This window comes from Micromesistius poutassou (genome assembly GCF_964030765.1).
Source record: "Micromesistius poutassou genome assembly, chromosome: 24".
In the NCBI taxonomy this organism is placed as follows: Eukaryota; Metazoa; Chordata; class Actinopteri; order Gadiformes; family Gadidae; genus Micromesistius; species Micromesistius poutassou.
The window spans coordinates 4,768,570-4,794,257 of record NC_140294.1 but is presented as its reverse complement, the minus strand read 5'-3'; the positions used below and the strand labels follow the sequence as shown (position 1 = coordinate 4,794,257).

The 25,688-nt window shown below is 46.3% G+C and overlaps 2 protein-coding genes and 5 non-coding genes across 7 annotated transcripts; 5 read left to right on the top strand and 2 right to left on the bottom strand.

Moving 5' to 3' along the window:
• Nucleotides 1-307: 307 nt before the first annotated feature.
• LOC311369496 (motile sperm domain-containing protein 2-like) lies at nt 308-10,127 on the bottom strand. The gene is made up of 16 exons (XM_084487662.1): nt 10,053-10,127; nt 9,173-9,282; nt 9,001-9,058; nt 8,024-8,179; nt 7,493-7,579; nt 5,881-6,035; nt 5,697-5,757; nt 5,541-5,579; nt 4,468-4,592; nt 3,946-4,077; nt 2,639-2,715; nt 2,110-2,203; nt 1,873-1,969; nt 1,203-1,332; nt 884-992; nt 308-572 (listed from the first exon to the last, which is right to left on the bottom strand). Exons 2-16 carry the CDS (start codon nt 9,206-9,208, stop codon nt 420-422), a joined length of 1,509 nt encoding a protein of 502 aa, XP_084343788.1. The 5' UTR covers nt 9,209-9,282; nt 10,053-10,127; the 3' UTR covers nt 308-419.
• Nucleotides 3,689-3,760, top strand: AC3HAE_040429 (transfer RNA alanine (anticodon UGC)). The gene has a single exon. It is a non-coding gene; the product is annotated as a tRNA-Ala (tRNA).
• AC3HAE_040428 (transfer RNA alanine (anticodon UGC)) lies at nt 4,749-4,820 on the top strand. The gene has a single exon. It is a non-coding gene; the product is annotated as a tRNA-Ala (tRNA).
• On the top strand, nt 9,663-9,733 carry AC3HAE_040427 (transfer RNA glycine (anticodon GCC)). Its single transcript has one exon. It is a non-coding gene; the product is annotated as a tRNA-Gly (tRNA).
• Nucleotides 10,128-10,476: 349 nt separating the features above from the next.
• On the top strand, nt 10,477-15,982 carry gemin8 (gem (nuclear organelle) associated protein 8). The gene is made up of 4 exons (XM_084487658.1): nt 10,477-10,573; nt 10,820-10,907; nt 11,739-12,162; nt 14,950-15,982. Exons 2-4 carry the CDS (start codon nt 10,905-10,907, stop codon nt 15,207-15,209), a joined length of 687 nt encoding a protein of 228 aa, XP_084343784.1. The 5' UTR covers nt 10,477-10,573; nt 10,820-10,904; the 3' UTR covers nt 15,210-15,982.
• A 3,628-nt stretch (nt 15,983-19,610) lies between these two features.
• AC3HAE_040425 (transfer RNA glycine (anticodon GCC)) lies at nt 19,611-19,681 on the top strand. Its single transcript has one exon. It is a non-coding gene; the product is annotated as a tRNA-Gly (tRNA).
• Nucleotides 19,682-19,831: 150 nt separating this feature from the next.
• Nucleotides 19,832-19,914, bottom strand: AC3HAE_040402 (transfer RNA leucine (anticodon CAG)). Its single transcript has one exon. It is a non-coding gene; the product is annotated as a tRNA-Leu (tRNA).
• Between the last annotated feature and the right edge of the window lie 5,774 nt (nt 19,915-25,688).

Genomic DNA, 25,688 nt, shown 5'->3' with positions numbered 1-25,688 from the left:
TTCAAGTTCATCAAAAGAGTTCTTAAAATCCCTACAGGATGACCACTACAGCGGGGAAACATATTAGTACTGCAAAGAGTAATGCTCACCCTGAAATAAACTAAGATGATTTTGAATGACACTTTTGACATTCATAAGACATTCATGCAATCCAAACCATAGGATTGATTTGATATAATTTCAATATTTTTATTGCTAGCTTTGAAATTAACAGACAGTTCACAAAAACTAATATGTGGATGAGAAACAATGCAGAAATGGATACAACTTTCAGTCCACAAATCAGCAACAGCTTGTTCATCCCGCACACCCACACACCCCTTTCCCTAGAAGTCTGTCCACCATACCCGACTGAGGGGTCTTCATCAGTGCTCTGGATCCAACCAAACGGCTCCATGGCACAAGAAGCCTGGGGCCTGTTAAAACAGCCCCAGCCCAGTGTGTTGAGTGTAGAGGCAACAGGACAAGATAGCGGTCAGTAGGGTGACCATGACGATCAGAACATTCTCCGTCCAGAGGCAGCGATCCAGCTTCTGTTCCAGGCGCCTGGATCCAGCCAGAAGTTTCAGCAGCTACAAACAGCAGAGAGGAGGGCTTTTAAAGTCAAACAACTGCAGTTTCAGCGACAGTATGTCAACCTTAATCACAGCTCCAGTCTCAAAGGGACGAAACACAGAACAGAGTCCCTTCTTTAAGGGGCATTAGGCGTTAAGGTGCCACAGGCGTGTATGTCGCATGAGAGAAGACTAAAGGTCTCTTGATTAGCAAGACAGTTTCACAAGATAGTAGTTTGAGGCAGAAGGTATGAGGTAGATGTATTACATTAGACAACATGGTTCTTAACCATGCAGTGCCTCTTAAACCAATCTGGAGGAGCCGTTACCATGGTGTGCGTGTCCTGTTGGCTGCCAGCGCCGTTAGTGAGGTCTGCGTGGGTGTTGTTGGTCTGCATGTGGGCAGGTTTAATACCTTGAAGGACTTTACACTGTAACCTGAGGGAAAGGGAAAAATGCCAATCAAAACCGAAAATACAGAAACATGACAGGGCAATTAAAAAAACACTTTCCTGAAAATTCAATGCCAATAATATAATTATTCATAAAATAAAGAAAACAATGCTAAGAACTCTACCATTACAACGATTATCAATCAAAAACTAAATCCTCCTCCTCAACACCACCCTCGGGGGAAGCCACCCTCACCTGTGCTCCATCACTTTAGTCTTGGGGATGTCCTTCCAGAACTGGGCCAGGTCTTGGTTGTCCCCGGCAACGCCCTTCTCCATCTCCGCCGCCATGACCAGGAAGCGGTCCTGAGGAGAGGCCTGGGAGCCTGAGATAGCCAATCACAGTGAGCGAAATCTCAGAAAGCAAACTGTGGGCGCAGTACAGCATCTGAACTTTTTTGGTTTTCTTACACTCAATCTACTACTACTCTAGCCATCAAACCCTCACATACAAGCATGGAGCATTGATTGCAGGGTTTCCCACCACACTTTACAGCTTAGGTGGCCGCCTAAGCAACACGCGGCTGCCTCCTTAACTACGACTTGATTATTATACTATATTTATATTATTATATATATATATATACTATACTCAAGTATAAAATAATCTAAACTTCATTCACACACAGGCTGCAGGGCAACAGTCTGACAGCTTGCATGAAAATAAGCAAAATATATACCATAATACCACCTGTATAAATAAATACCCCCCCCCCCCCCCTCTTGGTTGCTAGGTGAGCAACCAAGCTAGCTCTGTGGGGGAACTGAACGCAGAATTCTGTGTTTAGCGTTTAGAACCAAGATGACCATCTTGGTTCTAAACGCTAAACACAGAATTCTGCGGGTTGGAGGGTGGAGAGACCGACCTCCATGCAGTGAGACCATGATCTCCACGCTGGACCCCGGCTCCAGGACACCACTACTGGGCTTCACCCTGTATTTGTCCGGGGCCGTGGTACGAACCTGGACACCACACATCCAAGTTCACAGTAAGACTTACGGCAAAGGGAAGGACGTACAGAGTAATGTTGTAAAGTGTTTAGCAAGTAGCATTGTTTATTGCCGTTACACATAATACAATAAAGGGTCTTATTAATCATCACCTTATAGGCCACCGGGTTTTTGGGGATGTTCTCAAGAAGGATGACAGATCGCCTGTCCCCGTCTGACTGGCCGAAGCACAGCTCCCGCGCTGGGCTGAGAGGAGAAGCACACGACTCTGAACGTCCAAACCCGTCGCACAACGCGAGGTCAGCGCTACAAGGAAGCTAACTGTCTTTCCAGTTTTCTTCACAACACTTGGTAAGCCTAAAGGAGCAATGAGCCTGACTCCAAAAATGACATGTCTCTCGAGTAAGTTTGATCTTTTACTTGTAAAAAGGGAACAATACAAAAAAAAAAAAAAAGGCAAATCCAAATGTGAGTGTGTGAATGAGGGTCAATAAACTGTGTTGCTCCATAGCCTTCTAGCTCTGTTTTCCCGCATGACGTCACCACCTTTGATGACTCTAGGGAAGCCTCAATGTGTCCATGCTCATATGCAATCTTAATAATAATAATCATATATAATAGAAAACAATAACGCAAAATATGCTATGACTAGACATTTACTAAATATGGCTCTTCCACTACCTCAGGCGGAGCAGGGAGCCTGTGAAGGTAGTGGAGGGTCGTCTGGAGGGCCGGGCCCTGGAGTCAGCGTCCCCCTCCTCCACAGGGACGCACACATGTCGGGTAGGGACACACAGACACACACTCGTGATCCCACACAGCTACAGCGGGGGGTGGGAACGTACATGCAAAGGTATTTGGAACACTTTGAACAATCAATTTGCGTACAAAACTTTGACTTTTATGAAAACATACATTTGAAATATATTTCTGCCACCTCATGTACACACTTATTGTATGTTGTACGTCTTTGTCCTTGTTGTACTTAAAAATAGGACTTTGGATAGCGTCTTACTGGGGCTATCTTAGTCGTATACTGTTGGGAAAAACAGTGTCTAGTTACTTGACCAGATAAAATGAGACGGAGAGGTAATAAAGTCTGTCAGCACGAGGGCCTCGGATTTATTGAGTAAAGTAGCAAAGGTAATACTGATTCATAAAGCGTGAGAGATCGAATATTCTACGTCCCTAACAGCGCTGAGGTCATCTGTAGCTTCGCCTCCGTGGAAGTTCTGCTTCAGAAGAGCACCCCGTGATCCGGTGCATGTGAAACTTATAGTATCTTTCCTAACCAGGTGTGTGTGGTAGACTTTGTGTGGGTTATCGAGGGTTCTCTTGTCCTTGAGCCTCCGGGTTGTGTTGTCTTTCTGTGTGATATGTGTGTCCTCGCCATCCAGCTGTGGCAGAGTGTTCTCCGCAGACTGATAGGGGGGCTCGAGGGTCATCTTGACCCTCTTGAATGTGTGTTGTGTTGTGTTTGTTAGGTTTGGGCCCAGAGTTGACTATATTCGTAATGTAATGTGTCCGTTACTACTACTATCATATTCATGCATATAATAATAATACCAATTCATAATACAGTGTTTTTAAAGCCCAATAAGTAATTATTATAAGTAACTAATAAAGCATAGAAACAAAAAAACAGTCTGTGTTGTCTTTGTTGTTCAGTAAGCCGTAGGACGGTAGACCTGTTTTGCAACACACACTGTGACTCCATGGTTTCAGCATAGAGGGGATGTAGCTCAGTGGTAGAGCGCATGCTTTGCATGTATGAGGCCCCGGGTTCAATCCCCGGCATCTCCATGTGTGTTTTCTCCACAATAATAACACCTTTAGTTAAGTTAATTATTATAATACATGCTCTTAACACAATGGTTAGTAGACTTTCTGATATAAAATAAATCACACACACACACACACACACACACCCACCCACACCCACACACACACACACACACACACACACACACACTTCTGTTTCCACAGACCTTCCTGAGCCTGGGCTCCGGTCCGTCCGTCTCCTTGACCTCGGCATCGCCCACCTCCCCCTGGCCCGACTCGGACAGCGGTGGCTGGAAGTCGTCCTCTGGCAGAGGAGGGTAGCTGTACTCGAATGCATCCTGCAACACCAAAGAGCACAAAGACACCTTATTGCAAACCAACGCCCCGGTCCAACACATCCCATTACATTTGCATTGGCATTTACTATCAGGGCATTTAGCAGACCTTGTTATCCAAAGCGACTCACAGTAAGTACATATGTCAGAAGAAACAGAAACAACAATATATCACTGTCAGTAAAGTAAGGATGTTCATATAAACAAGTGCCACGCATTTTAAATTGCTTCCTCATTAGCCAGTAAGCACTCCTTGTGCTTACTGGTTGTGGAGGAATTGTTGGAGGAATTGTTAACATGGCGAGATTGTTGGGAGCGTTGAGTGAATTGTGAATTGTGAATGACCCGTCCCCCGGTAGGCCAGACCCTGTATCGTCACGGCGACGGCCGTACCGTCCCGCCCATGTGCAGGGGGAGCTGCTCCGGCTCGATGTACGTCTGGACGTCGTGTCGCGTGACAAACTTCAGCTTGTCGATGGCGTCCGGCCCCAGCCAGGACTTGACGATCTTCCATGCCGCTGCACACAGACACACACACACACTTCAATCAGGGATATATTAATAAAGCATACAAACAGAAAAACAGGCTGTGTTGTCTTTGTTGTTCAGTAATGACAGGGATCGAGCTGTAGGACGGTAGAACACACACTGTGACTCCATGGTGTCAGCCTAGAGGGGATGTAGCTCAGTGGTAGAGCGCATGCTTTGCATGTATGAGGCCCCGGGTTCAATCCCCGGCATCTCCATGTGTGTTTTTCCCTCCACATTAATAACACCTTTAGTTAAGTTTCTTCCTATAATACATGCTGTTAACACAATGGTTACTAGATTTTTGATTTTATATATACACATATATATACACACACATATATATACATATATATATATATACATATATACACATATATATATATATATATATATATATATATATACATATATACACATATATATATATATATATATATATATATATATATATACACACACATATATATATATATATATATACACACACACATATATATATATATATATATATATATATATATATATATATATATATATATACACACACACACACACACACACACACACACACACACACACACACATATATATATATATATATATATATATATATATATATATATATATATATATATATATATATATATATATATATATATATATATACACACACACATATATATATATATATATATATAATTTTTGAGCAGTGGCAAAGAATGTAACCATTACACATTGTTTTATATTAGCTATATTACAAGCTGTTTTATAAATACATGAGAATCAATATATTTAAGTATTTTCCTTGTTTTGTTAACAGCTACAGATTAAAAACTACAACTACCAAGAAACACACCACCCCACAAAAACACGAACAACTGTTACAGAACAGCTGCCGCTCGGTGTGAGGCATTCAGAGTCGCTGCGTTGCTCACCGTTCATAATCCATGGCAGCTCAAATATGAGGATTTTAGCTGGGAACAAAACCAGAAAACATATACAAGAATAAAACAGATGGGTAATGTTAACTCAAAAGTAAAGGGATGATTCTGGCACTCTGTAAATGTTCCCTCATGAGGATCGACACCTACCCAGCAGTCTGGGATAATATATTTGACAGCAGGTGATGAGGAACTTCAGAAACTCCATGTCCTGGGAGGGTAACAAAGAGGTTTGGAGAAAGCCAAGCATGAAATACAACAGAAGTGGGAGATTCTAAGCGCCAGGAAACTCTAGGAAATCCAAACCAAGCAGGAAGTCAACAAAGAGTCTCACCACGTTGCCCAGGCCGGACTCAGACATGTCGAACACGGTGGTGAGTAGGGAGCCCGGCTCGTGCCTGACGAAGCGCTCCAGCCAGAAGGCCAGGTACCTCTTCTTCTCCTGCAGTGTTCGGCCATCCTTTACCTGGAGCTTCAAGCGGAACCAGACTGCCGCCACAAAAAACAGATTAGTCCTGGCCCTGACACTCACAGGACTGAGAGGCAGTGATGGGTCGTTTGCGACCGAATCAGTTCGAATGAACGACTCTTTAACAAGAACAAAACGATTCTGAGCGATTCTTCTTGGCGAAGTGACCGACGCGAACTGAATCAAAGAAACAAATCGTGAAATCCATCACTACTGAGAGGTTCTGGACGTGAATGCATGGAGTCAGTGTAACAAGCCAACGACGGGCTCATAAGCAGTATGATTTTTGGTATTTGGCTGAAATGAGACTCTGTAGAATCTTATGTTACATTGTAACAGGGTCCGCGGGTGGAATTGTTGACGGGGGGGGGGGGGGGGGGACAGGGGGGAGCAACTCGGGAGCAACTCAGCTCAATTTGAGCTGGAGCCCTCCGAAGATTGACGGGCCCCCTGATTCCCTGATTGGTCGGGGCCCACGACTGGAGTACCTGCTTACAGATAGTTACGCCACAGCATGGAGTCAAAGCACTAACAGGGCCAGGGGGTTCCTTCTGTGTACAATGCCCACACGGCAGCGAAGGGTTAGGGGTTCTATTCTCGGTTTGAATGAATGTACTCGCATCCCCAAAGGGAAAGGTGTTCCCTTTGTAGCATAGTGTCAATGTCTACCCCCAAGCAGTCTGGCTCCTGGAGGGATCCACTACCCCCAGACCAAACCCCACGCACACTACAACAACAGATTATTTAAATACAGATTTTAAATAAACATTCATATTTGCACAGCCTTTTGGCACTCAACTCAACCGTGGCTGGTACCACTACCACTTCTGCTACTTATTTTTACTTATTTACTTAATCTTGTATTGTTGCTAGTGTGTTGAGGTGTGTGGCTGTTGAGGAACCAAGTCTAAGAATTGTACTTTTGTGTACTTGTACAATAAGATGTAATAAAAGTAACTCTGACTCTGATTCAGCATTGTAGGGTTAGGTAACGTATATGTACAGAGCCCGCGTTTAAAGAACGCTTTCAGTTTGGTTTTATTTTCTTTCTTGGGCACCCCTTTCCATTAGCAGAAGACAATTGTGTCGCATCGAGGCTAAATCAGCCAGTGACACCATAACCTTATCAGCCAATCACAGGTTAGGCATGCACTAGCATGTGTTCAACCCCAGAGAAACCTAGAGTCATCTACGATACCAACCAATCACGTGCTATGTGTCGGGGTATGGTGCGTCTTTAGTTATGTGTTCACTGCACCTCGGTTTGGATACAAGGTAAAAAGGCTCCTTGATACAGAGAGAGAGAGAGAGAGAGAGAGAGAGAGAGAGAGAGAGAGAGAGAGAGAGAGAGAGAGAGAGAGAGAGAGAGAGAGAGAGGAGAGAGAGAGAGAGAGAGAGAGAGAGAGAGAGAGAGAGAGAGAGAGAGAGAGAGAGAGAGAGAGAGAGAGAGCATTTGAGTCATTTAAAAAAAACCCACACAGCTTGTTGCCGTCTTTGTCGTAGCCTCGGAAATAGTGCATCCCAGCCTCCAGGAAGGACTTCTGGATATTGTCCTCAGTGATGTCTGGCGAGGGGAGGACACACAGAAACATGCAAAACCAAACAAACACCACACCAATGCTGACCGCTGGCTACCGTTTACACCAGAGCCAAAGGGGCACAAGGTCCACGGGGCCCAGAGCATTAGACCGACAGATGGACAGAGGCTGAGGCATAGGTCACATGGAGTTTGACCATTGTGTCTTCAACAGTAGGCCCTCTATTCTACTTTACAGCCTGTCCCATTGTCGTCCTGTCAGTGTCAACATTTGGTTGACGTCGCTTGTCTATTAGAAGTATGCACAATAACATGGTTTACTTTTCTGACTAACAGAGCGCAGGGTAGCATACAGCGTAATGATAATCAGGGTAATTTAATTGGCTATGAAACAAATACCTTGATGCAGTTATAAAGTTTTGATTACTCTAAAGACTAAATCCATTAGAGTGAGTGAGTTGGCTACCGCACCATTCACGCTGAACTCTTTTCTCCATTGCAGGCTTTCATCGATCATTTTCACGGCGTCTCCCACGACGTGATGTTTGGCCTCCAGGTAGCTCGCGACAAAGCCATCGTCCTCCCAGAGCCGCTGCACGTCCACGGGCTGGTACCGGCCCGAACTCTCTGGAGTGCACGGAAAGTTACATGCATTACATACATACATACATACATACATACATACATACATAATATCATCCGTCATAGCTCAGGCGGTCATCATTGTAAGCCAAACATGCGTCTTTTATTTTTATTTAACCTTTATTTATTCATTCAGGGAATGCCATTGAGCGCAGGCTCTCTTTTTCAGTGACGCCCTGATTACAACATACTAATAAAAAACAGAAATACAAAATGACAATAGATATTAGGCCTGGGCAATAAATCAATAAATTATCGTATCGTGATAGATATAAATAAATATAAATATAAAACATGTTCAAAATATATCGATAAGAGACTGGACCACAGAATCTAGCAGCTGGGTTTTTTTTACACAAACAAGGTTCCATACTTATTTATCATATTTGTGTTTTTCATTGTTGTATCGACATTGGATTATTTATCAATGAAGAAAAGTGGAAGGTCATATGGTCTTAATTCCTAGTCTTTTTAGGTCATTACAATTACCAATAGTTATCGATATCGATCAATATGATCAAGTTATATCGTGATATGTCTTTAAGCCATATCGCCCAGGCCTAATAGATATAAACAGTCGGTCAAACAACCAGAACAACATTTCAATAAATATAAATAATACAATGGGACAATTGGGAAAGCTATTTAAAACACGAGCAATCCTTATTTGATGAGACTTCGTTCTGAACTCGTTCTGATCATACTTTGGGAACCAGACAACACAAGAGATTAAAATAGGCTACGAATTGTTTAATTATATTGTTGATGTCCGACATTTGCATAAACATCAATTAAACATGCCTTACCTGGATCGTACTCCGAGCGAATCCTCTCTCGCGTTTCTTCAATCTTATTTTGCATGGACTGTACAAAACAAACAACAACCACAACAACTACAACAGACAAGCAGCACTCTTAATAAAAACAGGCATAACCGCAGGCGGGTATACAACTCTCATGATCCAGACCGTGGCGTACCTCTGGGGTCTCAGACGGGTCCGCCTCGAAGGCCATGCTGGAGGGGAAGGTCTCACTGGATGATTTAATCCTCTAGTGGTCGACGCGTCTCCCGGCGGAGCGGCTCTGCGCTGCTGAGCCAAAGCACCAGGATGACATCAATCGATCACAATCACATTCCGTGTGGTGATAAGTTAAGGAATGCGCGAGATGAGAAAACGTCTCGAGGTATTCATTTTCGATTCGGTTTTAGTTACAGGTGCACCTGGGGGACAGTTGACGTCAGCAGCCAGGTGATGTGTCACGTGATGGTTATCGCCTGACGTATTGTTTTTCATACGCGGACATGTGCGACGCATCAGAAATCCGAAAGTTGTTTGTAGAGTAGAAGTAGTAGACTGCCCGAGTGCAGGTGTAGCACATGGATCTTAACTGAGATGGGACAGGTGTGGACCGAGTTCGTGACCCGGTTTTCTAGTGTTTGAAATGCGTCTCAGATCTGGTATCGTAAGCATTGGTGGTTCAGTGGTAGAATTCTCGCCTGCCACGCGGGAGGCCCGGGTTCGATTCCCGGCCAATGCATCGACCTTTTTTGTTTACTATACTTTGACTGTTTATTAGAATACATGTTAATACTATTTCTATCATTTATTTAGGATGTTTTTTTTTCCGTTTGAATAACACAAGTGTTAGGGTTAGTCGTAATTTTTTAGAGGAATCAATTCCTCTCTGGGGTCATTTCTGACTTCTGGACATTACTAAAGGGGTTCACAAGTGGCGTTTATTGAACCTTGGGTATAGAATGAATCTGGATCGTATGGTCCCTACAACAGCACACCCATAATAGTATATAATGATGCTTATATTTAAACCAACAATGCTATTTATAGTGGTCGCTTACCACCTTCTTTTAATGGTCACCACTTTCTCCCTTCCGACGGTGAGTAATACATGATACAAGTCTGCACCTCCGTTTTATTTCGCTTCCAAGTCGGTGGTGTCGACAGCTGAGCAAGACTTGAGGATCAGTCGGGCAGGTAGACAGGCCCCGCCCCTCTTATGCAACGCCCCGCCCCTCTGACACGACGCCCCGCCCCTCTGATGTCACGTCACATGACCTTAACCACGTGACTGAAAAACACTTCTATTATATTTCGATGGATTTATTTGCATGGAAGACGTAAAACGTAAACATTTTAATAATTTATATTATTATTTAAATAATTTTAAATAATAATAATTAGCTAATTTAAATATATAAAAAATACAATGACAATCTACAAATGCCCATCCGGGGTCTCTTTTGTATTCTAGGTTCGTCCTCTAGAGGGCACTGTTGTTGTATCCAGTGACACCTAGTGTGTGTTTGCTGTCGGCTGCTGGGGAGACTATTTTAACAATCAGCCAGCAACGCGTCGAAAGGTAAACACCCACCACGACCAGTTAACGGTGCATATCTTAAATACTGCCAATAAATTATAAATGTAAGTGTTTTGACCCGTGGTTGCGCCGATGTGTGCGCTCCGTGTGTACGTCCATCTTGGTTTTCAGTTGTTGACATCCAACGTCTTGTCTCCTGTAGCCCACTACCGGCTGTTCGGGTATTCAAGTTGACGTTTATCCCGTTGAGTAACGCTCTAATGACCATAAATGTTTTATATTTATCAGGGAGTAGTCTGCCTACGCGGACTTTATCTGCGATCCCCTCCCTGCTACACAAGTGATCTTCCATCCTGCTACACAAGTGATCCTCATGGTAAGTTGACTTGTAATCACGTGATCCTCATGGTAAGTTGACTTGTAATCAAGTGATCCTCGTGGTAAGTTGACTTGTAATCACGTGATCCTCATGGTAAGTTGACTTGTAATCAAGTGATCCTCATGGTAAGTTGACTTGTAATCAAGTGATCCTCATGGTAAGTTGACTTGTAATCACGTGATCCTCATGGTAAGTTGACTTGTAATCAAGTGATCCTCATGGTAAGTTGACTTGTAATCAAGTGATCCTCATGGTAAGTTGACTTGTAATCACGTGATCCTCATGCTAAGTTGAAGGTGTTCTGTCTATCTATGCTCCCTAAGTTGTCCGATGTTCCTACCGTAGTGCGACTCGATAGCAGTAGAGTCCTGCTACCACATCAACACATGCCTTATGTGTTTGGTTTTGATCTGCAGACCAATTGCCTCTTATCACACGATGCTCCAACTACAGAATCACGTTATTTTACACCACCGCTCAACCCATATTCTGTACGCTGTAAGAATATGGGGAGAATATTTTGATACTGTATTAAAATGTCTTTATTGGAGGTTTCAGGGTTACAGTTTGTGCAATATAATGTATGTAAAACAAGAAAAGTGTAGCACAGTATTGTTAAACCCGGCTGTATGTATTTGTGAATATTCAATATTGAATATTTCAATATCGTCGGGATGCGCATGTGCAGAACCACTAAGTAGCACGTTTTGATAGGTAGCACAGATTGGCAGAAAAACAGCGCTTGTAATGATCGTGACAACGTCCATCTATTCTTGTTGTTACTAAACCTATCGCCTATGTGTTGTGTGCTTCTGTCCCCGCTTCCAGGCCACAGAGGAGACCGCCTGGGTGTCCAGCCCGTCGTACAGTCGCTACTGGCGGCACTACCAGCAGGCCATGGGCTGGTTCCAGACACACCGACGCGCCTACAGCAAGGCGCTGATCGCGGGTCACGGCCCGGCGTGCTACGGCCAGCCGTACCCTGGTCGGCAGTACCCCGGTCAATCCTCCTCCAACCATCTCTACACTGACCGGCATGGCCGGGCGGAGGACAGTGGCGGGCGGGGGAGGAGAGGGGAGAAGAGGTACAGGGAGTCACCTGAGCAGCTGGGCCGTGAGGAGGAGGAGGAGGAGGAGGACAGCGACTCGGAGGAAGGAGAACCAGAGATTGAATGTGACGTGAGCAACATGGAGATCACGGAGGAGCTGCGGCAGTACTTTGCCCAGACGGAGAAGCACAGAGAAGAGCTCAGTAAGTGACTCCTGACAGGAAATAAATAGAAACGACTCAAAGTAAGCCTCAAATACATCAAGAATTGGATACACCGTGTATGCCTCTGTGAACAGACTATACGGGCTATTGGTGGTTGGGAGAGTAAATCACACACATTCTGCAAGGTGGCTTGATTCACCTCTTTTGACACAATCATGTTGTTGAAGTGTGTTTGTAGGTACAGACAGGTAGGCCGTCCAATTGGGCTTATTACAGGCGGGCGGGGGGCAGTAGCTCAGGAGGTAGAGGAGCTTGACTGGTAACTGGAAGGTTGCTAGTTCGATCCCCGGCTGTCGAGCTGGCTGTCGCCCTGCGTGGTTGACTCCGCCTTCGGTGTGTGAATATGTCAATCAATGGTTGTAAGTTGCTTTAGATAAAAGCGTCAGGAAAATCCCCTAAATGTAAATTACAGGCCTGCGACAGCCACAGATACCAGATGCTTGATAATTATTGAAAAATATATTTGATTACGACCAAAAAAGGCCTCTGAATCAGAATCAGAATTGCTTTCATTTGTAAAATGCATCAATGGACACACAGGAATTGAACTTGGCATCCAGCGCTTAATACACAACTAGACAGACCGACGGTAAAATGCACATAGCTCTAGTAAAACATGATATTATAGGTCCCATGACATGCCACCAGGTGTGATGGGATTAGCCGTTACAAGCCGTTTTGAAAATCTGCCCCTTATGACATCACAGGTGGGCGTGTCCACCTAGATGTGTGATGGCTAGATGAGCAACGTTTGCTTCAGTCCACTGGGTAGGCTGATGGACTGATCTATCCAGCACACATCTAGGTGGACACACGCCCACTCATGTCATAAGAAGCAGATTCTCAAAACGGCTTGTAACGGCTAATCACACCACACCTGGTGGCATGGGGGGGGGGGGGGGGGGGGGGGGGTGTATGGTAATCTTGTGGCATTTAGACTTTAATCAAGTTATGCAACTCATTTGATTTCTCCTACAGGAATAACATAGGCCCTATGCTAACCTAATATTGGGCCAAAATAGAAACACGCAAACCTCTTCAGTAGTGAATCGCAGGTGCTTGTGTCGCGGGTCCAGGTAAGAGGCAATGAGTGCTACCCTCTGCGCTGTCTCTGTGTCCTCAGGGGCCATGCGCTTTCTTAATGACTCCGACACTGTGCGCTTGAACTCTGTCACCTTGCGTGGCTCATCTGCGGATTGAAGCAGGTGCTTTGAGAGCAGTGTTGTGGTGACTGGATAAACCAGGGAGATGGACACGTCTGATTCTCCGCAGAGCACCGTTGTTGCCATCTTCAGTGATTTCAGCACCGGGATCAGCATTTCCATAATGTGCCAGCTCTCATCTGTTGGCTCTAGTGTGTGCGTACATCTGACAGTTTGGTGAACCTTCTGTCTGACAGCACTGCCGCAGTGGCCCACCTCTGTTCATGGAGTCGTTCGAACATGTCACAGATCGAATTCCACCTGGTGCGGCAGTACTGTATCAGACGATGCTGAGGCAGATTCTGCTGTTCTTGCTTGGTTCTCAGGGCCTGACTTGACACAGTGCTGTGGTGGAAGTGAGATACGATTCTGCTGGCGGCTGCAACAACATGGCTTACGGCATTGACTTTGAACCCATCATTTATTGCCAGCTGTAATGTGTGGGCAAAGCACGAGCTTGAGTCCCACTCCAGTAGCTGTGTGTTGGCTAGTAAGATGTTACTTGCATTATTGTGAACACACGCAATGATTTTCCCCTCCAAGCCCCACTTCGACTGCGGTTCTCAGCCCCTCAGCTAGATTTTCTGCTGTGTGTCTCTCTGGCATCGACCGTGTTTGTAAGACAGCGCTCTTCGTTTCCCAATTTTCATCAATGAAATGACACGTTATTGTAACGTATGATTCCACTGCGAGGGAGGTCCAGGCGTCCGTGGTAATAGCTACTCGGTCCGTTTTGGCTAAAGCATTGCGAACGGACTCTGAGCATTCAGCATGCATCTTTTTGAGACGCAAGGTGATGGTTTTTCGACACGGAACCGTGTACTCTGGCTCTATGTATGCCATTAATTCTCAAAACCCCCTCCCCTCTACTGTACAAATAGGCAGCATATCTTTAGCCACCATGTTGGCAATTAGGGCAGAAGTTTTTTCGCTGCGGCTTCTGTCACACTTGCGAGCGTAAATAAATGTTGCCATGCTTGATTGGGTGGGTCCCTCATCTTTGTTTACCTTGATAGTTGGATGCAACTTGAGTTGCGATAGCGTCGTTGACGTGGAGCCATGGTAAGATAATTTAGTTCCACATATCCCACACTGGACACGCCTGTGCCCAGGCGGAGCTTTTGTGGGACTTCGACATTGTTAGCCTCCTATACCAACAGAATAGGCCTACACTCTGTAAACTAACAACGGAATTACACAATGCGCTGTTGAATGATGTCAGATGCTCTCCCCGTTCCACACTCAGTAGCGTACCTGGTGTTGTTTGTTTGTGTTGTATGCATATATAATAATATTTATGCTTGTGTATTGTGTATATTGTTTTTCTGTACATGATTTAATAATTTAAAAAAAAACTAACAGTGCTACAGAACCAACATTAGTGCCGGCCGTTAATTCTTGTTTATTTGAATTGGGGAAAAAATGTTAAAGTTCCAAATGTTAAAAATCGGTTTTGACCCTCGGGATCGAATAATCGAATATTCTGACACATCCCTACTATAAATAAGGAAAACAAAGAGGCTCCCAAAGCTTTAAGAGCCGCTGTTCCCTTCCGCCCCTGCAGAGAAGCAGCAGGAGCTGGAGGACGAGGAGCACGCCCGCTACGTGCCCGCTGACCAGGACCTCCACCGGGGGGCGCAGCTGAGCACGGCCGCCCCGCCCAACGAGCGGCCCGGGGCGCGGCGCGGGGCGGAGATGAGGAAGCTGTACGGCGAGGACGCGGCCAAGATCCAGGCCATGGAGGCGGCGCTGCAGCTCAACTTCGACCGCAACTGTGACCGCAAGCTGCCCAAGTACTGGCCCGTCATCCCCCTGCGCCTCTGACCCCTGACCCCCGGGGACCCCGGACCCCGGACCGGGGGGCTGGGAGGTTCTGAGGGTGGGATGGAGGGGCCCACTGTTTGCTCAAGGGCACTCCGGTAGTGGAAGGTTGGTTTCCTTAAGATTTGTGATGATGTGGATGGAGTTCAGCACTGTGGGGCCGGCGTGATCAGTGAGAAGCCGCGACGGATCTCCGCGCCGGATGGGACATGAAGGCGGAGCCGAGACGACGTTAAGAACCAAAATGTCTGTTTGCACTCACTGGCTGTCAGTCAGAGGATTTGTTAGATTGTTTGTTGAACGCCCTTTGGGAATTTTAAGGATGTGTCACTTGGGCAGCGACGCCAGCTCTGTTTCTTGGTCTTCCTAATGCATTCAGAGTCGAGCAAACCTGTACGATTTTGGCTGTTATAAAATGCTTACTTTCCAGCAGGTGGCAGTGTTGAACTGTTAACATGAAGCATTTTTCTCGCAGGCGTTAATTTCACAAGGAGCAGCCAGCATCGTGTTGCCAACACATCAAGCGGAATTGGCCTAAAATGTAGGTCAACTTTTGAGTGGAGTTATTTTCCAGGCAACTTGAGTACTAGGGCAGAATCGTGTGTGTGTGTGTGTGTGTGTGTGTGTGTGTGTGTGTGTGTGTGATTTTATCGGGGGTTCAACGTTTCTAGACCCCGTTCTCACTTACTCCACATGTTGGAGGTTCACTTTTTATCGTCATGTCTTAGTGTTCATTTAAAGGTTATTTTTATGTTTTTGTAATAAAGTTTTTTGCATTTGGATCAAACCTGGTTGCTCATCAGAATCAGTTTTTGATGTATAAAATACTACTTTTTTGAGGGGGTTTGGAGACCAAAGTTAATGCCCATTCAAATAGTTTTTTGCATTCATTATATCTTGCATATTTCCAAGTAAAAAGCGTAAAGTGTACGAACAAATATGTCAAGAGATTTTAATCATCAGTATTTACTTTATTTTAGGAAGACATTACAACTGGATAATTCAGAATGGATTTTGTGCTCTAACAAAATTACACTTGTGCACACAACATGTCCATTTCTCAACCACAAATAATTTGTTGTCGCGTTCCATTTCAGTCCAGTTATTCCAACCCACTATTGACCTAGCGGCCATCTTAAATGTGGAATTCCGCATCCAAGATGGCCGCAAGGTGAATCGGGGCCCATTGCAGCCGATTGTTGATCTTCATGCTGGTTTTCAAAGTTCAACATTGGGTTCACTCGGGCCACCGTCCTAATGAGAGGGAAAGCGAGAGAGAGAGAGCGAGATGATGCTAATTGGATTGGAGAGGTGCAGTCCCCTCTGGTAATCTAGCAAGGGTCTTGATCCAGGATAGATTACACAGGTTACAGGTAGCCGGACAAATTTGAGTGGCTTTGCTTCACACATGGACGCCCGTGGTGACGTCAGGGTGAGGTACATTGTAAAATATTTAATGACGTGACAATATCACAACTGAGTCATCATTGACATATCACTAGAGACAACCGATGACACTGAAAATCTTGATTTGGATTTTCAAAATTCTGACTTTGTAGTGTACATGTCATGCCGCTTGACGCACAAACTCAACACATTAGCCCAGAGCATTGTACTGCTCAGGGTAGTTCTGTTGTTTGTCAGCCTGTCCATCACATGAACAACATATGCTTCCAGTAAGGGCGGGTACCAATGTTTACTGCTTCCAGCACAGTCAGAGGAGAGGGGAGCTGGGGCGAGGAAGAGCTTGGGTTTACTGCACCGAAGCACGCAGAGGAAGTCCACCTTTTACTCTCTCTCTCTCGTGATTGTGACAAGGGTTGTCATGGTGATGTTGGTGCTAGCAAGGATGGTGACCACATGTGTGTGATAAAGGCGGTGTTGGTTACAGGGCTAAATGATGTCCCGTGATGGTGATCAGGGTTGTCGTGGTGACGTTGCCAGTGGAGGATGGTGATAATGACGCCACGACATGTGATGAGGGCGATGTTGGTGAGACCGGGCTGATTGTCGTCACGGTGATGGTGAATGTGAGGATGGTGCTGATAGTGACAAGGGTTGTCATTGGGATGTCTGTGGTGGCGATGATGAGTGTACGGCTTATGGCAGGGCGGACGGTTGTCACGGGGATGGTGAAGATGATGCTGATCGGGATGGTGTTTGTCACGGTGGTGTGGTAGGTGATGAAGGCGTGATGGTTGTCGTCGGGTGGGGTGAGGCGACGGTAATAAGGGTGTGGCCGCGGGCGCAGCCGACTGTCGTTGTCCTTGGTGATGGATTGTGGTGACGTCGCTAGATGTTGCCATGGGGACGGGATGTGTTGATGGGGGGCCGATTGCTGTTATCACTATCACTATGAGTTTTGGGATGCGGTTGCCGATAGTTGTTGTCACGGTGACGGGTTGTGGTGATGATGACATCACAAGGTGGGGGATGGGGGGCAGAGTGTAGTCAGTATCTGGGCCAGAGAGATTATAGCCTTGTCAGATAAATCACTTGGCACAGAAGAGCAGGATTGCCTTTGTGTGTGTGCGTGTGCGTGCGTGCGTGCGTGCGTGTGTGTGTGTGTTTATCTGTCTGTCTTTCTAATGGTGTGTGTGTGTGAGGGGAGGGAGAATGTTATGGGAGAAGGGCTCTAGTGGGTGAGTGTGTGTGTGTGTGTGTGTGTGTGTGTGTGTACAGCACTAGTAGTGTGTCCAGCCAGTAGTCTAGATGTTTCCCCCCCCCGGTCCCCGGCACTCTGAAGACGGGGAGCTGTTTCATCACTACAAGGCAACCGAAAAAACCCTGCGGAGAAGTGTAGTTCCTCTGCACCAAATAACACAACATCAATACAAAAATAGACTAATAGACTCAAATGTCAATGGAATGAGCATGTAGTTCTACATAGGACATACAACATCTAGTAGTACATGGGCAGCACGTGGCTCAGGAGGTAGAGCGTGTTGGCTGGTAACCGGAAGGTTGCTAGTTTAATCCCCGGCTCCTCCTGGCTGAGTGTCGCGGCGTCCCTGAGCGAGACGCCCTCACCCTGACTGCTCCTGACGGGCTGCCTGTCGCCCTGCGTGGTTGCCACCGCTGTCGGTGTGTGAACGTGTGTATGAATGGGTGAATGTTCGGAAGTATTGTATAGCGCTTTGAGTGGCCACTGGTTAGAAAAAGCGTGGTATGAATGCAGTGCGTTTAGCATTGACATGTAAGTAGGGTTTGGTAGCAAAAAGACTATAAGTCTATAATAGCGTGTAGAACATATGAGCCGCTGGCTCCTCTGAGTCAGGCCGCAGCGTGGCCTCCTAGTGAGGAGATGTAAAGTGTGTGGCTGGATTGGCGGGTCGGGACCCAACGGCAGCAGGGCAGCAGCTGTATGGGCCAGGTGTGGGCGTGGGTGTGGGGTGAGTTTGCATGAAGCGCCCCTCCCTGGGTCACCTGACTCAGGCTTGGCCGGGGGAATCGTGGTCTCCTTTGAAGTGAGCGAGGGCTAGCTGCGCTTTGCCTTTTTGCGAACTCCGTTTCTGATTCCGCTGTGTTGCCGTGCCAACAGTGCTGCTGCGGTCGGGTCACAGTGTCCCTTCACCTGTGGAACGAGACGCAGGTGGAGGGAGGGAGAGTGACAGCAGGGAGGGAGGGAGAGAAGGAGAGCAGGGAGGGAGAGAGAGGGATAGCAAGGAGGGAGGGAGAGAAGGAGAGCAGGGAGGGAGAGAGAGGGATAGCAAGGAGGGAGGGAGAGAAGGAGAGCAGGGAGGGAGAGAGAGGGATAGCAAGGAGGGAGGGAGAGAAGGAGAGCAGGGAGGGAGGAAGAGACGGGAAGGGACAGAGTGGGAGTGAGAGAAGGGTTGAGGGGAGGGAGGGATTGAGAGAGGCAGAGAGGGAGATAGGTGGAAGGTTGACTGTGTTTGTGTTTGTTTATTGTGGATTGAACGTTGTGTTGTTCACACTTGCTAGCCTAGCACAAGATTAACTTCATTGTGTGCGTTGGAAAATACGTCAGCATGCAATAACAGTAGGTGATTGTTTCCTGTGTGTGTGTGTGTGTGTGTGTGTGTGTGTGTGTGTGTGTGTGTGTGTGTGTGTGTGTGTGTGTGTGTGTGTGTGTGTGTGTGTGTGTGTGTGAAAGAAAGCAGGATTAAAACAGGAATGGAGGGGGGGGGGGCTCCTTGACGACAGAAAGCAGAGGGCGGGCAAAGAGGAGAAAAGTGGGTCATCAACGCTACAGATTAAAAGGTTACACACACACACACACACACACACACACACACACACACACACACACACACACACACACACACACACACACCTTAGACGGACCGCTGTACACTAGAAGACCATTAAAACAGAAAGGATTACGCTCACAACCACAGGCAGCCTTAGTGTTCGATCTTGTAGCCAAATTCTGCGTACATGTAAGCATTGGTGGTTCAGTGGTAGAATTCTCGCCTGCCACGCGGGAGGCCCGGGTTCGATTCCCGGCCAATGCATGGCACAATTTTGATTAATTCTGAATCGCGACTTAAACAAAGTTGGTGTGCGGAACATCTAGTTGCAGCAGGCGAAGCAACGCGGATCCTTTTATATCAAAAGGTCATAATAATGGCGATCTCGCTTTTCGTTGGGGTCTTCAAAAGTAATGTCAGAAGTGGGATTCGAACCCACGCCTCCAGAGGAGACTGCGACCTGAACGCAGCGCCTTAGACCGCTCGGCCATCCTGACTTACAATTTTGTGGGTACCAGAGTAAATAGTAAATTTTATTTCGTTCAATTTCTCACGGAAATCAAAGGTTGCGTTTTGCTCACAGTCACAGACACCTTGTTCCAAACTATATAATAATAAAAAAGTATTGTTATTATTCTCTCAGACTCCACAATGAGGCACCCATCATAGACCCAGTGGATTTCATGATTATTAGTTTGAATTTAGAGTTTAAATCACCGTTCTATAAGGCTCGACTTTGCTTAAAGTGCCGGTGTCCTGTCGATTTCTGCTACAAGATTTTGCTACCTAGTGGTTCTGCGCATGCGCATGCGCATGACGACGCTATTGAGTATTGGTGTAAAACATGCACACACACACACACATTTAAAGGGAGACCCTCACGCCTGGCTCTGTTCTTACATCAAAGGTAACTGTTTCATATACATGCTGTGAAAAATTCCGGACCTGCAACATCAACATTTCCTTGAGAAAAATAACGTTGAAAAGTAGGACAATTAACCTGATTGGTCTGATTTGGGGCATGCAAATCCAGGAACAAATTATGTCAATAGTTAAACTTTTAAGGATTTATTTCCATGGAACCAAAGTAGGTCTTGCAGATCTGGATTTGTTTGCGTCGCTGGTATCAAGCAGTCTAAAGTCTGAGTGTGATGATACCCCTTTAACCTGTACGCTGGGATATATTGGTTTACACGATACACAATAATCTAGTAATAAAGTAATTTGTAATCACCAGCCATGGTTTATCTACAGCAGGACATTACAAGGCTTCATGTGGTCACGCAGTACACCATCAAGGACATAGAGGGACGCTGGGCACAACACATTGCACGGGTCCCTTCCAGTCCATGCTACGCCATCCCTCTGGACTCTACCACAGGTCGCTCCTTATGCAGGTTACTCTAAACCTGGGGTTCCCATCCTTTTTTGTTCCAGGGATCGGCATTTTCATAACAACATTTGGAGGACCGGTAGTCCATTTTAATGCCTTCATTTTTTGATGCAACCTTTTTAAACAAAGGATGTTGCTGTTTAATGTGTCATATTCACAACAATTAAAGCAACAGCAATGAAAAGCTGGAATCTCAGGCCAGTGGCGTAAATATCGACGGTGCAACCGGTGCAGCTGTCCGGGGCCCAGACGCCATCAGGGGCCCATGGAGGAAGCCTTTTGGGGCCCCCAAAATGCCGTCCTTATATTTCTTCCCCATATTCAATATTGTCTTTATAAAAATCTGATCGCAATTCCGCCCCCCCCTCGCAACTCCGCTATGGCATCAACGGTGCAAAATATTTTGCACCGGGGCCGTCAACCATGATGTTACGCCACTGTCTCAGGCTCTGTTCTACCATGCAATAAATAATAACCATGAGACTTAAATATACACAAAGGTAGTGCAAAGACACAGTGCATTGACAGTGGGTTAGTTGCATATTATGAACTAGGGGGCTAATAGTATTGTAAACAGAGGCTAATTGTATGAATTTAATATACCAATATTTAAACTTTTAGAACAATTCACCAAAAAAATCATTTTCTCCACTACAAATAAGCGTATGAGGTCGGAGGACGGACCGGGGGTTGAGAACCGCTGCTCTAAATGACAGAAGAGGCGTGCCATCGATCCAGCATGAGCGCCGGACAAATTATATTTCAGCAGTGAACTGACAATGTAGGATCGGTGGGGGTCTCTAGGTCACCAGCAAGCCCCCCGAGGCCGTTGCTGTTACAGTTACAGTTTTAGGCCATTTAGCAGATCCTTTTATCACACACTGACGGGGTAGTCCACCATGCACTGCGACAGCCAGCCGGGGAACAAACTAGTCAACGAGTCAACAAGTCAACCCGGTATACCTCCTGAGTTGCCGACCCCCACTTGTTGACCGTCGACGCAGAACCATAAATGCTAGCGCAACAAGCTGCTGTTCATTGTAGAGCAATATTTCGGCGTGAACAGCTAAGAGGTGTTGTTGGGGGACTCAAACGCCACGGCTCGCATGGCGGCCCGCTGGGCCATGGAGTCTGAAACCCAACAGAGACCCCATTGAGAGAGAGACGAGGGTCGGACAAGGAGCAGCAAAAGGAGGATGCTCTGTGCAATCGACCTCTGGCCCGGCATTTGGATGAGACGGGCTGAGCCCTGGGGCAGGCAGTGTTGCCAGATTGGGCCAGATTTCCCACCCAAGCTGGCAACCATGGGGGCAGGGCTGTTCCCCAGGCCTGCAGCGGAGAGGTCAGGGAGGGCAGAGATCAGAGCTCCAGTCCTGTGTCCAGCAGCCAGTCAGCCTAAAGCGTTGCTTCTCTCTCTCATTGTTTTATCAAGATTCCAGTAAGAGATGAACTGAGGAGTTATTAGTCAATGGACTGAGAGTCCCTTTAGCTATTCATCTGAGAACAAAAGAAAAACTATCCAATCTACAAAATACACTCTACAATGGGAAAGTACTATCTAGTATCTAGATCTACTACCTAGTAGATCTAGTAGGTACCAAAGGAAGACCTTTATTTGTCATAAAAATACTGTAGTACCAAGTGCCCAAGTAACTCCTCATGCTGCCTTGCGTCTGTGTGTACTTGCGTGTGCGTGTTTGTATGCTGTAAGTGTGTGTTTAGAATTGACATGTGTGTTTATATTGGTGTGTGATGGTGTGTGTGTGTGTGTGTGTGTGTGTGTGTGTGTGTGTGTGTGTGTGTGTGATTTCTGTCTGTGGTGTGAACGTGTGTAAGATTGTGTGCCGGTGTGTGTGTGTGTGTGTGTGTGTATGTGCTTGTGCGTGTGTATGTGTTTGTTTGTGTGTCTGTGGTAAACGTCCTTAATCTGTGTGACCTCGCCAAGGATTATGGGTTTCGGGGGGGGGTGGGGTGGAAGGGGGTAGTTAGGGGTTCAGAAATGAGCGATTTCAAAACGCAGATCTTTTCAAATACTGAAGAAAACGTAACATATTGAGCTTCTACTAGCGTTTAAGACTCAGTTGTTCAGCGTTCACCTAGACCCTCCCACCCCTCCTACTTATTCTGTCGTACATCCTGGCACTTACTGTATGCACTTATTGTATGTTGCACTTCATGGCACTTAATGTACGCACTTGTACAAACTCAACAATTGTATGTCATACTTAGTTATAGCACGTTATAGTAAGTTGTGTCGCGTCTTATCCTAGCTGTCTTTGTTGTATACAGGGAATGGGTTAACCTAGTCATGGTTAGTGCTTGGCACTTGGTTCTATGAACATCCTTACTGTACCGACAGAGGTATATTGTTGTTTCTTCTTCTGACAAATGTAAGTTGTAGTTGCTAGTATTAGGTAGTGGGAGAGGAGCAGGGCTGGGAGGATGGGAGTTGCGGGTCATGTGCCGGGGGTAGGAGGAGGAGGGGGTAGGAGGGTATACACCGTCTGCCCCCAGGATCACAACACCCCGGGCATTGTTTGGAGGGACCGGGCCGGGTGTTTACCGCCCCGCGGCGGGGGGAGCCCCTGAGTGTTAATCTGTGTGTGTGTGTGTGTGTGTGTGAGAGAGTGTGTGTGTGTGCGGAGGGGGTTTCGCAGCATGTTATATTTTACCATCAGAGCCACGGGACTCTGAATTATTCCCCGGTCTGACGGGAGGGGGGCAGATGGGGCCTTTTGTTTGAGGGAGATGTTTATTATTAGAGGAGGAGGAGGAGGAGAGGAGGAGAGGGAGGAGGAGGAGGAGGAGAGGGAGGAGAGAGTCTGTGTGGGTGTGGGTGTATGTATGTGTGCGTGTGTGTGTGTACATGTGTGTGTGTGTCAGCATCAGTTTCGAGACAATGAGTTGCACAAGCCGTGATAAACGTGATCCAATCAACGAAAACAACCACCAAAACGGTGGACAATGTGTCCCCATTGATCAGCCAACCAGCCGATCAATACGGAGGAAACGGTGACACTTGGGAGCTGAGGAGCACACTGAATAAAGTTTTGAACTGAGAAAAAACAAATATAGTAGATACATATCTTTCTAAAATAAGGTGCTAATATGCTAAACTTACATTTACATTTTTTCAATTTTCATTCAGGGCATTTGGCAGACGCTTTTATCCAAAGCGACTTACAATAAGTACATTTGTCAGAAGAAGGAGAAACAACAATACTGTCGGTACAGTAAGGATGTTTATAGAACCAAGTGCCAAGCACTGGCAACCTACAAGTACAACATACAATGAGTGCGTATGTTAAGTGCCAGGACGTACAACATACAATAGCCATAAGCATTATGGATTTTAACAACTGCCGGGTTTCCAGATATATCTGAGGGAGAGGACAGCGACGACCGACGGGAAAGTGGGTTAGGAGGGAAGGAAGGTAGGTAGCAGGTAGGAAACCGGGTCGCCTGTTAGCACACTAGCTTGTTAAGGGCAGCTCTCCACTCCTGTTTCCTGCTCCCTCTCACAAAAGGACAGCGCTCACATGAACAGTTCTTAACTGGTCGTTTGCTTGATCATGTTGCCTTTGCTCTGTAGAGTATGAATGCACTTAACATGTAAACATGCTTGCATTTGTTGTTGTTCTTTTGTTGTTTTTAGTTTTTTCTATTTCCTTTATTTCTATTTTAATTGTTATCTTTTCAAAAGCCGCCTGTGGACAAGTGTTGCGAATTAGCACGTGTGCTAAAACACTCAAACAATGCATCTGGTTTGTCCAATGTAATTGCTATGTCCACATCAAATTAACATTAATAATTAAAGGACAGCTCCACCTCCAGACAGACAGAAAGGATGTGAAGGTTGTGGAGAAGGTGGTTGTAGCACAGCAGTGAGAGAGAGGTGAGAGGGAGGGAGAGAGAGAGGGAGGGAGGGAGAGAGTGAGGGAGAGAGGGGTTGAGAGGGAGGGATGGAGGGAGAGAGAGGGAGGGAGAGCGAGAAGTGGGGGAGAGGGAGGGAAGGAGAGAGAGAGGGAGGGAGAGAGAGGGGGAGAGAGAGGGAGGAGAGGGAGAGAGAGGATTCGAGGGAGGGAGAGAGAAGGAAAAAAAGTTAAAGCCTCTTGATTGTCTCTCCTCCCACTCCCCTACCTCCGATTGTTATCAGCTTCTCTCATTCCTCCTTCTGCCCCAATACGCCGTCTTAAAATAGCACCTTCATCTGGTCTAAATGTCTCTCTCCCATCCCTCTCTTTCCATCCCACTCTCACTCTCTCCCTCGTATCACCAGATGGAGAGGGGGCGTGTGTGTGTGTGTGTGTGTGTGTGTGTGTGTGTGTGTGTGTGTGTGTGTGTGTGTGTGTGTGTGTGTGTGTGTGTGTGTGTGTCGTGTTAGTGGTTGGCTGGCTGGACATGAGTTTGCATCCCCGGCTCCGCTAACAAACCCTGCGTCTGAGAGAATCCTCTGGTAACAAGACGAATAGTACAAATATAACCTATAACCATGTACACATCCATCCATGTGACGGCTGGTTCACATAGCGGGGTTGAAATGTGACGTAGCGCAGTTTGGAGGAGGGGGGGGGGGGGGGGCGCTAATCTGATAAATCTAAGCCGACGGCACGTGCGCATCTTGAAACGAGATTATAATATAGAAAGAGAGGTAGCGGCGCCGTAGGAAGGTTAACGGTGAGGAGACGCGACACAGAGGGGGAGAGAACAAGGGAGGGTGTGTGTGTACCGAGAGAGAGGGAGAGAGACAGAGAGAACGAGAGAGAGCGAGAAAGAGAGAGAGACAGAGAGCAAGAGCGTGAGAGAGATACAGAGAGAGCGCGAGAGCGAGAGAGAGAGAGAGAGAGAGAGAGAGAGAGAGAGAGAGAGAGCGCATCT

Bases quoted from the DNA above. Each gene is read 5' to 3' on its own strand.
- LOC311369496 (XM_084487662.1), bottom strand. From the start codon at position 9,208: ATGGCCTTCGAGGCGGACCCGTCTGAGACCCCAGAG. The intron at 7,580-8,023 runs GTGCGGTAGCCA...TCCCCTCGCCAG, and splicing joins AAAAGAGTTCAGCGTGAATG to ACATCACTGAGGACAATATC. The intron at 6,036-7,492 runs GTGGGTTTTTTT...TTGTGGCGGCAG, and splicing joins CAAAGACGGCAACAAGCTGT to TCTGGTTCCGCTTGAAGCTC.
- gemin8 (XM_084487658.1), top strand. The intron at 12,163-14,949 runs GTAAGTGACTCC...CCGCCCCTGCAG, and splicing joins GAAGCACAGAGAAGAGCTCA to AGAAGCAGCAGGAGCTGGAG.